Source organism: Rutilus rutilus, assembly GCF_951802725.1.
Source record: "Rutilus rutilus genome assembly, chromosome: 9".
NCBI classification, from domain to species: domain Eukaryota; kingdom Metazoa; phylum Chordata; class Actinopteri; order Cypriniformes; family Leuciscidae; genus Rutilus; species Rutilus rutilus.
In genome coordinates, this window is record NC_140223.1 from 5821850 (window position 1) to 5838889 (window position 17040).

The 17040-nt window shown below is 39.7% G+C and overlaps 3 protein-coding genes across 3 annotated transcripts in view; 1 reads left to right on the forward strand and 2 right to left on the reverse strand.

The window, feature by feature from the left end:
• The window catches only part of LOC311296633 (uncharacterized protein), an 85894-nt gene that overhangs the window by 4982 nt on the left and 63872 nt on the right, over positions 1–17040 (reverse strand). The window lies entirely within an intron of this gene.
• LOC311296649 (uncharacterized protein) overlaps positions 1–17040 on the forward strand; it is a 483049-nt gene that overhangs the window by 1472 nt on the left and 464537 nt on the right. The gene's annotated exons all lie outside the window — the stretch shown is intronic.
• LOC311297220 (uncharacterized protein) lies at positions 11766–15871 on the reverse strand. Its single transcript, XM_084419438.1, has 3 exons — positions 15617–15871; positions 14966–15164; positions 11766–13073 (listed from the first exon to the last, which is right to left on the reverse strand). Exons 2-3 carry the CDS (start codon positions 15048–15050, stop codon positions 12136–12138), a joined length of 1023 nt encoding a protein of 340 aa, XP_084275564.1. The 5' UTR covers positions 15051–15164; positions 15617–15871; the 3' UTR covers positions 11766–12135.

Genomic DNA, 17040 nt, shown 5'->3' on the forward strand with positions numbered 1-17040 from the left:
TAATAACATAAAAATGATAACGTTCCAACGACGTAACTTTGTGATTGCCATAATCGTCGTGGCGACGTTATAGTGTTACGTCGCAAGAACGTGATGAGTATGTCTCAATGACCAAACTGGCATGTTGCGAGGACATAACAGCAAAGGACCATATTAGGTGTAGCGACGTGCCAAATAACGTTCCAGTGACGTAACTTTGTTGTTCTGTATTTGTCGTGTCGATGTTATAGTGGTACGTTGCTGAGCGTGACAGGTACGTCCTCTGCATTTATTTTTGATATACAGTAATTCTCACCTTTAGTCCTGGGAATGAAGATGTGCTTGATCCATAACCTTGCGATCTGCATAGAACTGATAAACTCAAACATTTCATTCTCTGCTGTAAAACCTTATAAATTCTAATAGGGAATTGTGTATTGTTTTCAGTTAATACATTTAGGGATTAACCCTCTGGGGACCAAGGTGTTTTTGGAGCCCTTGAGATGTTCTGACATGCCTTGAAATTTGTGCTTTTTTCAGTTATTTATAAACACTAGTGCAAAATACCCGTGCAAAATCAGTTTTTGTGTGTGTTTTTAGTAATTGTTGGTTTGGTGTGATTGAATGCTCATTGTTACAATTACACAGCAAAAGTTCAGTGACATTTTTATTTGTGCATGGTAGAAAGCACACAGTGAACTCCGAGAAAACGCTATTTTTGAGCAAACAGTTTGTGAATAGGCAACTACAAATGATGCACGTGAAAGAGACTGTGAACTCATTGAATAGGATATGTTTAGTTGGTGAATAGCATAGGCTACTATTACACAGTAGCGATTAACCCCAGCAAACATTGGTCCGACGGCAACGTCGTGTCCCTGGCCAAAAATAGTCGCGGTAGGACGGCATAAATCGGTAAAAATATGTAACACAGAACATTTCCTAAAAATGCATTCAGATACATTTGTACATGTCTACAGTTAATAAAAAAGTTAATAAAATACATTGATTTAAATGGTGTAAAACAGGTTTTGCTGGGAAAGCCAATATGCGAGGGGGGCGTGAAGGAGTAGTTTACACCTGGGTTGTCCCACCCACTCTGCATAATGACTCTGCATAATTAGCCATTCATTCAGGTGTGACACTGACTGAGCCACAATGCAAGGACAATATATTTAGAAGAATACTTATATTGACCATTTAAGATTTCGCTTACATCTATCTTGTAAATATGTTTAGCTATTTTATTAAAAATGTTACAATTACAACAATAATTACAATTTCAACAATATTTCAAGTGTACAAAAACTTTCTTTGTAAAAAAAAAAGAAAGAAAAAAAGATTATAGGCCTACATTTTTTCATATGTATTCATTAGTTTGAATAGCCAACATTGGAACATCTAACATCTTAGTCTATGACTTTATTTTTGACAAAAATAGTGTGACTAACGCCTGACTAACGTTGTTTTATTGAAATATCAGGGCATATAAATGTTAATTTACGTTGCTTATACAAATACATTTTATTTCAACATATTCCAGTCGATTTTTACTCATCTCAGTAGGCTATGGCAAAGCAGTTTATTCTTTCACACACAGACACGCGATTCATATTTAGGCTAAACACTCTTTACAAATATGTACCCTTCATTCATCTCACAGAAACGCGAGTCATATTATAGAAATGCGATTCATCTTTGTGCGGTTTATAGGCCTACACTAACGTTATTCCACACTTGAGAAAAGAAAACAGCCTACCTCACTCCTCAGCGTGATCTGCTGGTCATATCAGGAGATATTTCTCTTCATCAGCACTGTGGAAACTTTTCTCCATAAAGGCTATAATGTCTCACTCGCGACGCGCTTTGTTTACAGCTGATGTGGGGGCGTTTCACAGACTGAAATGGTTCTCAGAATTTGCATTTGAATAGCGCGCGCTCTCCGGGGCGTGGTCAAATTACTGTGAATCATCTCGTAATGAGGTCGACTGGAGTCGCTCTCTTTGTATACAGATTACAGAAACTAAGAATATTTGTTTTTTATATAAATGACTTAATTTAAAAGCTGCGATCTCAAGCTTTATGCCCGTGGGTCTGTTTGCCTGTTTGACTGAATTTTCGCGGAGTTATAGATCATTTTCGAACGCGTTTCAAACGGGAGTTTACTGACAGAGAGAAGGCAGAAATCGCATCATCTTAATTTTTCTTTATTTGTCAAAAAGCAAAACACTTTATTTTTATTGTGAGTATACAGAAAAAAAATAGAAACTGAACAGGATCGATTGATGTATTACACGAAAATGAAAGATCAAAATTAACAGAGCATTTAGTGTTTATTTTCATTGCTAAAAAAAAAAGAACGAGCAAAACGCGTGGGCGCGTTTTTGGTCCCCAGAGGGTTAAAGGGGACCTATTGTACCCCCTTTTCCAAGATGTAAAACAATTATCTGATGTCCCCAGAGTGTGTATGTGAAGTTTTAGCTCAAAATACCCCACAGATAATGTTTTATAGCATTTTAAAATTGCCACTTTCTGGGGTTGAGCAAAAAATGCACCGTTTTAGTGTGTGTCCCTTTAAATGCAAATGAGCTGCTGCTCCCGCGCCCCTTTTCAGACGAGGGAGGAGCTTCTATGTCTCATTCTCAGTCTCCGGCATGACCGCAATAACAAAACATCACACTCTCACACTATGAAAATGTCAGAAACTGCAAGTAGTGTTGTTCAGCCGTACAGTATATGTATGAACCGGAATCAGTTCATACATATACTGTGAATTCAGTGACAGTGAAGGAGAGGCTTTAGAAGAAGTGACAACACATAGAATGTAACAGGAAATTTCAGAATGGTTAGTTGATGTTTTAATGTAGCTAATATGAAGATAACTTTGATCGATTAGCATGTTCCGTCATGATAACTCAATAACTCGCTGTAGGTGTTCGTGTGGGAATTGTTGTAAGATGCCTACAGAGCCAGAGAACATATGCTGAATGGAAGTAGAACAGGTATAGCTTGGTTAACTTACGGTTATAATTGATCTCGCTGTCATTGTCATGTGGATGAGAGGAGATGAACCCAAATGTAGACAGAATGCAATATACACGGTTTATTGATACAACTAGACAGAATAAACAGGAAAACAAAACCCACGATGGAGCAAAACAGGACAGGATGGCAAACTAAGGACTAGACTAAGACTATACAGCTAACTAGACTAACAAACAACAAATACGATGTAACAAATACGATGTAACAATAACTCTCGACAGGACTCTAGACAAAGGTACTCAGACTCTCTTTTAATCATTCTTGGGGATTTTAACAAAGCAAATCTCTCCCGTGAACTGCCAAAATACAGACAGCATGTTACATGTGCTACCAGAGACAGTAATATATTGGACCACTGTTACACCACGATAAAGAATGCGTATCACTCCGTCCCACGGGCAGCTTTGGGGCTCTCTGATCACTGTTTGGTTCATCTTATACCGACCTACAGGCAGAAACTGAAATCAGCTAAACCTGTATTAAGGACTGTAAAAAGATGGACCAACGAAGCAGAGCAGGATCTCCAGGCCTGCTTCGATTGCACTGATTGGACTGTTTTTGAAGCTGCAGCCACCGATCTGGATGAGCTCACAGATACTGTAACATCATATATCAGTTTCTGTGAGGATACATGCATTCCTACCAGGACATTCTTATCATTCACTAATGATAAACCATGGTTTACTGGGAAACTCAAACAGCTTCGTCATGCCAAAGAGGATGCTTACAGAAGTGGGGATAAAATCTTGTATAACCAGGCCAGAAACAAACTGACAAAGGAGATCAGAGTTGCTAAAAGAAGCTACTCTGAAAAGCTGAAAAACCAGTTTTCAGCCAACGACCCGGCATCAGTCTGGAGAGGCCTGAGGAACATCACCAACTACAAATCACCATCCCCCCCATCTGTGGAGAATCAACAACTGGCTGACACTCTCAATGCATTCTATTGCAGGTTTGAGAAGCCCAGACTCACACCTCACACCCGCCCTGATGTGCACTTCACACATCCACCATCACCTCCTGCAACCCCTCTCCTCCCCCCTTCTGCCATCCAACCTGAGCTTAAGGTCTGTGTGGAGGACGTGAGCAGAGTCTTCAAAAAACAGAAGACTAGGAAAGCTTCAGGCCCAGACGGCATCTCATCTGCTTGTCTAAAAGCCTGTGCTGACCAACTGGCTCCAGTCTTCACGCAGATCTTCAACAGATCATTGGAGCAGTGTGAAGTTCCCTGCTGCTTCAAACGCTCCACTATCATTCCGGTTCCCAAAAAAACTAAAATCACTGGACTTAATGACTACAGACCTGTCGCTCTCACGTCTGTGGTCATGAAGTCGTTTGAAAGACTGGTGTTGGCCTATCTGAAGGACATCACCGGACCCCTGATGGATCCCCTTCAGTTTGCTTACAGAGCAAACAGGTCTGTGGATGATGCAGTCAACATGGGACTGCACTATATCCTGCAACATCTTGACAGACCTGGGACTTATGCACGGATCTTATTTGTGGACTTCAGTTCGGCCTTCAATACCATCATCCCTGATCTTCTCACAGCCAAACTGACTCAGCTCTCCATGCCATCCACAATCTGTCAGTGGATCTCCAGCTTCCTGACGGACCGGCAGCAGCTAGTGAGACTGGGGAAACTCACATCCAGGACCCTCACCATCAGCACTGGCGCCCCCCAAGGGTGCGTTCTCTCCCCACTGCTCTTCTCCCTGTACACTAATGACTGCACTTCTAAAGACCCCTCTGTCAAGCTCCTGAAATTTGCAGACGACACCACTGTCATCGGTCTCATCCAAAATGGTGACGAGTCTGCTTACAGACTGGGGGTTGAACAGCTGGCTGTCTGGTGCAGCTATAACAACCTTGAGCTGAACACACTCAAAACAGTGGAGATGATCGTGGACTTCAGGAGAAAACCCCCAGCTCTCCCTCCTCTCACCATCATGAACAGCACTGTGGAAGCAGTGGAGTCATTCAGGTTCCTGGGCTCTACCATCTCCCAGGACCTGAAGTGGGCAAATCACATTGACTCCATTGTGAAAAAGGCCCAGCAGAGACTGTACTTCCTTCGCCAGCTGAAGAAGTTCAATCTGCCACAGGAGCTGCTGATCCAGTTCTACTCAGCCGTCATTGAGTCTGTCTTAAGCACTTCCATCACTGTCTGGTTTGGTTCAGCTACCAAATCGGACATCAGGAGACTACAACGGACAGTCCGGACTGCAGAGAGGATTATTGGTGCCCCCCTGCCAACCCTCCAGGACCTGTACTCTTCCAGAGTGAGGAAGAGAGCAGGTAAAATCATCACAGACTCCACTCACCCTGGACACCCCCTGTTTGAACTGTTACCGTCAGGACGGCGACACAGATCACTGGCCACAAGAACATCCAGGCACAGGAACAGTTTCTTTCCACAGGCCATTTCCCTTCTGAACACTTAACATGCCCCCCAAAGCATATGCCTGTAAGTGCAATACTCCCACTGTCTAGTGCAATAAACTCAGGTGATATTTATATCTATATTATTCATACTACTCAAAATACTGTAAATATGTTTATAATCTGTAACATGCGCTAGACTCCCACTGTCTAGTGTAATATTCTCTAATTCAGGTGATATTTATATTATTCATACTACTCAAATACTGTAAATATGTTCATAATCTGTAAATGTTTATTCAGACTAAACCCAACTGTGACCCTACTTTTTTACTTTTATACTATTTTTATTTATTTTTTATATATTTTCATTCTTAGAATTTGTATTACTATGTTCTTGTTGTATTTGTACTTGTATATGTGCACTGGAAGCTTCAGTACCAAGAAAAATTCCTTGTGGGTGCAAGCACACTTGGCAATAAAGCTCTTTCTGATTCTGATTCTGATTCTGATTCTACTCACACGGAGTGTCTCAGAGAGATAAACAAGCAAAGTAGGACAAGTTTAGACAATGAACCGACACAAGACAGCATACACAAGGGGATTAAATAGGGAGAAACTAATGAAGACAGCAAGGTGACACAGATGAAACAATAATGACAAAACAAGGATAACAAGTGGGCGGGGCAAGGTAACAAGACAACACAAGCACATGGCCCAAACACAAGGCCATGTGCTTGCACACAAAACACGGGTCTGTCATGATCCTGCCTCAAGACTAGAGAAAATCAAGGACACGAGGGCAGAATCATGACAGAACCCCCCCTTCAGGACTAGAGGACTTGACAGGACTGACAGGGACATCAAGGATCTTGACAAGACGTGACAGATAGTTAGATAAGGTCTTGGCCGCGACGACAACTGGTAACTCTTGATGGGCTGATAAGGCTTGAAGAACTGCTTCAGCAGCTGAATCGGCCACAGCCCTCTCTGCAGCAGACCCAGGAACCGCGCCCTCAGTAGAACCTTCGGTTGCTGCGGGCTCTGGGACAGCGCTTTCAGTTGCTGCTGCAGGCTTTGGACCAGGCAGAGAGGAAGGACGGGAGGCTCCCCTCCTCCTCTTCTTTCTCCTAGGTCGCGGAGCGGAGGCCGTAGTCGGACTAGCTACCGGTTGAAGAATCTCTGTGGGGTCCGTAGCAGGAGCTGGGAAGACAACCCCAGGAAGGGTAGACTCCATCGAAGAGGACTCCGAGGCAGATTCCCACGATAAGCATCTTCCTCGCTTTCCGCAGAGGCTAACAGACGCGGTGGGTGTCTCAGGCGTAGAAGAGGAGTGAGCTTGGTCCCCCAGCGAAGCAACAGCGAGAATGCGACCCTCCGGGATCTCGGGCAGCATACCGGGAGAAGACGACAAGGAGGAACCCTGCGACGCCTACCGTGATAAGCAGAGCACCATATCCCGGAACGAGCGGCGGACCAGCTTCTCCCACTCTGCCAGCAGAGGGGGATCATTGAGACCCGCGATGAGGTAACGATTTAGGAGAACGTCAGGTAAGAAAAACCTCCTTTCTTCTGCGACTTGAGCGTACTCCTTCAATGGCAGTTCTCCCTGAGGAGGAAACGGGAGCTTGCCCTTCTTCGAGTCGGAAACGGCTCTGAGCCACCAATCTTCCAGAAGAGCCAAAGGTTGATCGACAGGGGAAGACAAACTGTCTGCAGGGTTCTGCTTTGAAATTTGATTTCATGGCGACTTTAAAGCTGGTTTTTATTTAGTTATCGTCTCGTTTTCGTCTGTGAATTTTTTAAATCTGTGTCTGTATTGCATGTTCAAACTTTAAAAATCATTCATATTAACAGGTTAATTAATAGATGTTTTCTCTGGGAGTATATAATGGGTTTGGACATTTTAGAGAAATTCTAAATGAATGCATTACAATTTAACTAAACCCATTCGATTTTAGATTTAGTCGACTAAAATCTTATTGTATTTTGTCAACTAAAACTAGAGTAAAACTAAAACAATTCAGATAACTAAAAATATGACTAAAACTAAAATGGCATTTTAGTCAAAAGACTATGATTAAAACTAAATCAAAATTTGCTATCAAAATTAATATGCTGTAACCAACAGAAAGGATTATGTCTCATACAGACTTGACAATCAGCCGAAAGCTCAATGTGACTTTCTGGGGAGGAATCCTTTGTGGCACACACGATGTCGTGCAAAGTACACAAATCGTAAAACTGTTGACCAGAAGAGGAAAAAAAAGTTTCCTTTGAAGCAGAACTTACAGACAGCAGCAGGCCTACTAAAAAAACATGGATGCAAAATCCACAGCCAATCAAACACAAGGAAGAGTGCTTCATTTGTGGAAGAGCATGCACGACCAGAGGGAATATATCCCCCATTTTGATTGTTACTTATGACAGACAGAATGCAGTTTGGGAAAAAGCAAACAAACTTGAAGATGAAGAGATACTACACAAGATTCATGGTCCTGATGGAAACAGGTGTACTGATATGATTGTTGAGGACTTCCGATACCACAAGGAATGCATGACCAAAGACTAGTACTGCCACCACACATATGATGCTGCACTGAACCAACTCATATCTTGGATATGGCGCTTTTCCACTGCATGGTACGGTACGGCTCGGTTCGGTACGGCACGCTTTGGCGCTTTTCCACTGCATGGTACGGTACGGCTCGGTTCGGTACGGCTCACTTATGGCGCATTTCCACTGCATGGTACGGTACGGTACGGCTCGCTTTAAATGGTACCACCTCTGTTGAGGTTCCAAGCGTACCGTACCGATACTAAAATGTGACGTGAAAACACTGAAGATCACTGATTGGTCAGACAGAATCGTCACTACCAGTGTCATTGTATTTGCGACACGAGACCATGCACGAGACAAACCCGCTAGATTTAAATAGCCAGTAGACAACAGCCAACGCTGTAGTGTCTTGCAGTTAAAAAGTTTCTTGCAGTCAGGGGCGGCGCCGGATCATTTTTAACGCATGTGCTGAGGGCACACACACACATATGTGTGTGTGTGTGTGTATATATATACAGTGAGGAAAATAAGTATTTGAGCACCCTGCTATTTTGCAAGTTCTCCCACTTGGAAATCATGGAGGGGTCTGAAATTGTCATCGTAGGTGCATGTCCACTGTGAGAGACATAATCAAAAAAAAAAAATCCAGAAATCACAATATATGATTTTTTAACTATTTATTTGTATGATACAGCTGCAAATAAGTATTTGAACACCTGTCTATCAGCTAGAATTCTGACCCTCAAAGACCTGTTAGTCTGCCTTTAAAATGTCCACCTCCACTCCATTTATTATCCTAAATTAGATGCACCTGTTTGAGGTCGTTAGCTGCATAAAGACACCTGTCCACCCCATACAATCAGTAAGAATCCAACTACTAACATGGCCAAGACCAAAGAGCTGTCCAAAGACACTAGAGACAAAATTGTACACCTCCACAAGGCTGGAAAGGGCTACGGGGAAATTGCCAAGCAGCTTGGTGAAAAAAGGTCCACTGTTGGAGCAATCATTAGAAAATGGAAGAAGCTAAACATGACTGTCAATCTCCCTCGGACTGGGGCTCCATGCAAGATCTCACCTCGTGGGGTCTCAATGATCCTAAGAAAGGTGAGAAATCAGCCCAGAACTACACGGGAGGAGCTGGTCAATGACCTGAAAAGAGCTGGGACCACCGTTTCCAAGGTTACTGTTGGTAGTACACTAAGACGTCATGGTTTGAAATCATGCATGGCACGGAAGGTTCCCCTGCTTAAACCAGCACATGTCAAGGCCCGTCTTAAGTTTGCCAATGACCATTTGAATGATCCAGAGGAGTCATGGGAGAAAGTCATGTGGTCAGATGAGACCAAAATAGAACTTTTTGGTCATAATTCCACTAAACGTGTTTGGAGGAAGAAGAATGATGAGTACCATCCCAAGAACACCATCCCTACTGTGAAGCATGGGGGTGGTAGCATCATGCTTTGGGGGTGTTTTTCTGCACATGGGACAGGGTGACTGCACTCTATTAAAGAGAGGATGACCGGGGCCATGTATTGCGAGATTTTGGGGAACAACCTCCTTCCCTCAGTTAGAGCATTGAAGATGGGTCGAGGCTGGGTCTTCCAACATGACAATGACCCGAAGCACACAGTCAGGATAACCAAGGAGTGGCTCTGTAAGAAGCATATCAAGGTTCTGGCGTGGCCTAGCCAGTCTCCAGACCTAAACCCAATAGAGAATCTTTGGAGGGAGCTCAAACTCCGTGTTTCTCAGCGACAGCCCAGAAACCTGACTGATCTAGAGAAGATCTGTGTGGAGGAGTGGGCCAAAATCCCTCCTGCAGTGTGTGCAAACCTGGTGAAAAACTACAGGAAACGTTTGACCTCTGTAATTGCAAACAAAGGCTACTGTACCAAATATTAACATTGATTTTCTCAGGTGTTCAAATACTTATTTGCAGCTGTATCATACAAATAAATAGTTAAAAAATCATACATTGTGATTTCTGGATTATTTTTTTTAGATTATGTCTCTCACAGTGGACATGCACCTACGATGACAATTTCAGACCCCTCCATGATTTCTAAGTGGGAGAACTTGCAAAATAGCAGGGTGTTCAAATACTTATTTTCCTCACTGTATATATATATATATATATATATATATATTATTAATAAATGAGCAAAACTTTGCCACAAAATATTTAATATTCAATTATTTTAATGATCACAATTAAAGTTTTAATTTTATTAAATTGAACAAGCGCAAAATTCAGCATTCAATCAAATATTCAAAAAGACTTAATATTAATGTTATTTCTCTCTATAGGCGCGTTTCCTACGAATATGGCGATCGTCAATTTCATCTTTGCCAGACACTGACAGAAAACACTATTTTATAAATAAAAATCAGTGCACGCGTCCCCGGATTTACAAACGCACGCATAATGCACGCACATTATGTCGAAATAACGAGATATTATGTTGAAATAACATTATTATTAAGTCTTTTTGAATATTTGATTGAATGCAGAATTTTGCGCTTGTTCAATTTAATAAAATTAGGCCTGTATATAGCCTATATATATACTATTAATAAATGAGCAAAACTTGGCCACAAAATATTTAATATTCAATTATTTTAATGATCACAATTAAAGTTTTAATTTTATTAAAACGCGTGCACTGATTTTTATTTATAAAATTGTGTTTTCTGTCAGTGTCTGTGCATGGCAAAGATGAAGTTGACGATCGCCATATTCGTAGTAAACGCGCCTATAGAGAGAAATGCACATAATGGATTACATAAGAGAGTAGCCTATTTCTTTTTGTTTTGAATTATTTCGTTTAAAGACATTTCAAGCTTTGTGTATTTGAGGATGAGATGCGCTCCAGTTAACGTACAATGCAAGTGACCGCTCGGGCGCCTCAATGGTTAAATTGTCTATTTTGCATCTTATTTATTCAATTCAGGCAATTGTTTGATGAAATTTTTTTTTAAATTAAGATACAATTTATACAAAACGAAATTCACTTTAAAGAAAGGCTTTCTACAAAACAAAACTTAATGAAGTGTTCAAAATTATGTCTGACTCGCTCCATGTCTCTCTACTCGTGCTGTTCACTTTTCATAATCAACATAGGCAGATGGAAAAAAATAACATAACATTAACTAAATGCGCTTTTTTAATGGCAGTAGGCTATAGTTTAAAACAGTACATTAGGCCTAGACTCTCTATTTGTAAAGATTGCTGCACATTCATTTAATTCTGAATTTTGCACACACAAGTTGAAAGGCATTTGTTCAGATCAAGTTCACGGATAATTGTGCGTGCATTTATTAATCATTATGATACTAAAATCATAACAAAGTAGGCTATGCTATGTACAAAAAATCAGATGAGCCCAGAATATGAACGCAACGTTTAATTACACGTTAAGAATTTTCCTTCCATATAGTAAACCATTATAAGAACGTTTAATTTAATTTAAAAACATCCACATGCCGAGAATCAAGAGCACCATCCCCTGTGTTGTGCGTTTGAAATGTGGCGCGTTTATGATGATGTCATGGCAGTAGAGGCGGCAACTATAACGATCAGTCCCACCCAGTTTGAAGCGGTACTAACTGCAATGGAAAAGCAACCGAGCTAAAGCGAACCGAACCGTGCCGTACCGAGTCGAGTCGTACCACGCAGTGGAAAAGCGAAGCGAGCCGAACCGTTCCGCGCCGAGTCGAACCGTACCGAGCCGTACCATGCAGTGGAAAAGCGCCAATAGATGAGCCCCTTTTCAATGTGAATGCCATATTCTTCGTTACAGCTTATAGACCTCTTTAATATTGCAGAGATATGTTTAGATAGATTTTTGTAGTATATCTGTTTATGAAATAACAGGTTTTATAACTAAACAAACTAAAGATAAAACACCCTCCATATTAAATTTAAAAACTGTTGTTTCATAAATAGACAAATAACTGATAGTTGTTTTTCTTACATTTGTTTCCAGTCTCTTTTTAAATTTTGGTATTTCTTTGAGTAAGCGTCAATCAAAGAATAATTCAATAATTTTCTTGTTTTCCAACATATAAAACACAAATATTGTGGCATTTCATAGAAACATTGGTTTATTAGTTAACTAGCTACACAAAGTTTACTTGAAAGTTTGGGATCTGATGAAAACATTTGCTCACTGTGACACAGAACAATGCTTTTTAATATGATACACTAGATTATTTGATTGGGTGAAACTCTTCCCACACTCAGTACAGTCGTACAGCTTCTCTCCAGTATGAAGTCGCTCATGTGCTTTCAGAGAGCCAGACTGAGTGAAACTCTTGTCACAATATGAGCACTTGTAAGGTTTTTCTCCAGTATGATGTCGCTCATGTAATTTCAGGGTTCCAGACTGAATGAAACTCTTGTCACAATATGAGCACTTGTAAGGTCTTTCTCCAGTATGAATTCGCTCATGTAATTCCAGAGATCTTGAGTGAGTGAAACTCTTGTCACAATATGAGCACTTGTAAGGTTTTTCTCCAGTATGAATTCGCTCATGTAATTCCAGACATCTAGACCGAGTGAAACTCTTGTCACAATATGAGCACTTGTAAGGTTTTTCTCCAGTGTGAATTCTTTGGTGCCGTTTCAGATCACCAGCTGTAGTAAAGCTCTTCCCACAGTCAAAGCACACATAGTCTCTCACTTCATTATGTGTTTTCTGGTGCAGTTTACAAGTGATCAGCCGTGAAAAGCTCTTTCCACAGAGAGAACACACATAAGGCTTCTCATCTGAATGAACTATCAAGTGTTTTTTTAGATATGATGATGAAATAAAATCTTTACCACACTGATCACATTTAAATGGCTTTTCTCCAGAGTGAATACGCAGATGAACACTGAGACTTGATGCTTGAGAAAAACTCTTTCCACACTGAGTGCATGTATACGGTTTCTCTCCAGTGTGAATTTTCATGTGTCTGTTAAGGTCTCCTTTCCTTGTGAAACTCTTTCCACACTGAGTGCAGGTGTGCGTCTTTTTGGCTTTTGTTCTTTGAATTGTAAAGTTACGATGTTCCTCCTCCACTTCATTCAGTTCTTGTCTTTGCTCTTTCACTCTCACCTGGTCTAAAACACACAGAAATACAGTTAGAATCAGTTCAAGTGAACCCTGATTTAATAGCAGAAAACAACAGAGATCAGGTTTCAGATCTTTCATATGGCAAAGGTTCCCTGTACGAAAAAGAAGTGTACTTCAAGTTATTTTAACGAATTATACTTAAGTAATGTCCAAGTATATTTTAAGTATACTTTATGAATTAAGTACTAATGTCAATGTAGTAGTAGTATACTTGTAAGTGTATTATTTCAATAATGCTTGGGACTAAATTCTTTAAAAAAAAAGATTTGAAGTAAATGCCTGTGTACACTACCAGTGGACTAGCCTACACAACCATTCAGATACTCAGAATTAGGAAAATAGCCTGTTTTCTTTATAAACCAATATTTTCAGTATGTAAAACTATGTGAAAAAGTATTTAATAGGCTACTCAATTAAAAGATTAAAAAACTTCAAGCCAAGTATACTTAGAATACTTATTTAAACTTTTAAGTATCTCGATCAAAAGACTGAGTCCTACAGTCCAAATATAGTTATGAGTAGGCCTGTCGCGATAGTCGATAAGTCAATTAATCGCACGATAAAAAAAAATGAGCTCGATAATTTTTCCGGCCGCGATAATTCCATTTGCATGCTTGTTTGTTTTCCTCGTCTCTCTCTCTCAGTCTCTACCAAAGAGACTGGATGACCACTCTCGGTTCTTTAGCGTATAGGAGGAGTGAACTCTCTTGTCAGTTGCATGGTCTTTGTGTGGGGAGGCGGCGCCGCGGCGCTTGTCAGTCACATGGTCTTTGTGTGGGAAAGCGCCGGCGGGACTGTTTGCGGCGACTGCCGGGAGAGAGAGAAGACGCTAGTTGTGAGTTGCGACAGCGAGCCCGATCACATGAAAATGCGTATCTATACCACGAATGTTATTTCTCGTGCCATTTATACGCCAAAAATAGTTTTTGCGTGCATATGATACGCTCTTTATGGCGTGTAATATGCACGCACTCCTCACCCCGGCCCTAATCCTAACCAAGTATTTTCAGTGCGTAGCATACACACAATAAAGTGCGTCTCCGTCTTCCCGACAGTACACAATTACTTGACAAAGTAACAGGAGTAACAGTGCAAAATTGTGCAATATGGCTTGTTGAGGCTTTTTTGTTTTTTTTTTGTTTACAAAGGTCCTAACTGTCAGTTTTGCCTGTTATGGAATGTATCACTATTTATGCCTAATGTCTAAAGCCTAATGTTTAATATTTTTTTAAGTGCAATTTTGTTTACATCCATTTTATTTATTAACAGACATTTATTTTGTTAACAGACACTAAGAGTCCATTGCTTTTATTGTTTTTGGTTGTTTTGTAAAAAAAATTGGATATTTAAAATGTTTTCTGTTTTCAATGTTTAATATTCTTTAGAAATAAAAGTTTATAGATCGTTGAAAAGGTGTACCTGCATTATTATGCCATTATAATTATATTAAATGAAAATGGTCTCAGAACGACAATATTATCGTTTATCGCGATAATTTCTTGGACAATTTATCGTCCAGCAAAATTTGTTATCGTGACAGGCCTAGTTATGAGTTAAGTATACTTTACTTAGGTATACTTACCTATGAGTTAAGTATACGTAAGTGCAATTTTAAGTACAAAATAAGTAGTCTTAAAAAGAATATGTTCTTATTTTTTGTTTAAAATAAGTATAAAAATAGCACACTTGAATAAACTTATTTTTAAGGATTGTTCTGTCATTCATTTGTTAATATAGCCTAGTTCAAATGTGTTTGACAACTTCTATACACAAGGTTATGATCATTTAGATGCATTTCTCTATCATTTATCATCCATATACTGCTTAATTCACATCTACCAAACCAGTCAATAATGAAGAATCAAGAATGGACACCAACCTATTTGTTCCTCGATATCTTCATGTTTTATTCTGGATGGTTCTGGATCACTCATGTCTTCAATCTCCTCTTTAATAAACTCCATCTTTAACAGTCACACAGATTTCAGCTGCTACTCCTGGAGTTTGTCCTTCTCTTGTAGGATGATGGGAATATTCCCAGTATTTATTGGTGAATTGTTGTGGGAGGGACATCAGATCTGCCAAATTCAAAGAGAAGTTATTTAATTACTTTACATTCAAATTAATTGAACATGTTTCTGATATAAATATAAATAATTGAATGCAGTTACATATCAGTTGCATTTAGAACAAGGTTTGTTTAATTATTGTCCAAAGACACCGAAACAACAGGACCTTCATGTTAAACTGCTGCTGAAAAACCTCTTTGTCTCCAAAAATTCCCTGTTTTCACCTTATTCATTATAGTAATGTCGGGATCTTCTGTAAAGTGGCACATTAAGCACATTTTATTGGTGTCAATAGACTAAAACTAAGTCTGTGGAAAAACTCTCTGCCAACATATTATAACACTCTAATTAAAAATAAACTGGGACACACAACACATTTCATAACATTAGTAACGTTACTTAAACACGTAAATTCTCGAGTTGTTTAATGTTAAACTCTGTAATCTGGTAACATCTCTCACTTGAAGACTGGAAATATACGGCATCCGAAGAAAATAATCCACATTTGTCCTTCATTCATGATCGTTTACAGCGTCACTTTCAGCGTCGACTGGTTAAAGTTTCAGCTCGTCTCGAGTCTCCCCTGCTTTCTGTCTTCTGCGCATCCTCAGTGCGCAGAGTGTCACGTTTCTTAAAGGGGCCGCATATTCTTAATTTTTATCACTGATACGGAGCAAATACACTATCGTCATTATTATGACTTCGACAGTCTAGTCACTGGGTTAGAACTGGGTTAATCAAACCTTATCAATACCAACAAAAATCTATCTTTTCGTAGAAAGACTAAAAATTAAAGTTACCCAATAATAACTTGTTTATGGAGCTGTTACATAAATTTCATAATGCGATCATGATCATAGACGGAAAAACAGCACTTTGGCTTGTAAATGTTGCTTGATTTTAGGATGCTTGCTTACAGTATTGATCCTACATCAGATAATTATTAAAAAAAAGGTATACATTTTTTGGTAACAGTAACAGGATAGTGAGACGGGAGAGAGATAAATTACACTAAATTACTTTGGTGGAAACTAAATAGAATCATTCTCACTTAACAAATGTGACAAACATGAATTTATCAACTTTTTTCTAAATGTCCTCTTTTGAACTAAAAGCCTGAAAGAGTTGTGACCAAGAGTCTTGTGACCACAAATAAACAGGAGCAAACACGGTTGAATAAGTACATGTTCTTTTATGTGAAACGACGATAAATTCAATTTGATACGATCTGTTAATAGCCCTTGTGGTCCGACTGATAAACCCTCAGGTGTTTTTCAGAATTCATTTTGAAGTAAAGTTTTTGCCACATTGATCACAGATAAATGGTTTTGTTCTTTAGATGGACCAAGACTTATTCCTCATAATTACATGTACTATCAAAACACAGTGTGGAAGCTACAATAAGTAAATTACATGAATATATCTAATTCAAGATAGACCTATTTAGCACACGACCCATCCTGACAGATTTTGCAAACTTACCACTAAGAAAGAAACAGATATTTACACTGCAATAATTATTATCTGAAGCTTCAAATACCACTCGTTTAGTGCCCTGATCAGACTGCAACAAGTCTTTCTAGTTCTCTAAAAATGTCACAAAATTCACAAAGATATGTTGGCTTTAATTACATTTTAAACAGGTTCCACCTAACTGGGGGGCTGTTTACACCTGGCCACTTCATGCGTTTTCTCAGATCGGATAGCTATCCGATCGTGAAAAGACCAGGTGTAAATGCCCTCCGAAACGCATTCGAGACGGATTTGAATCCGATCGCTCAAACCACTTCAGGAGGTGGTCTGGGCCGCATTCCAGACAAAACTGGACAAGTGTAAATGCATCTGGTTGTTGAAACCACATATGTAAATTGTACTCCTCCCAAAA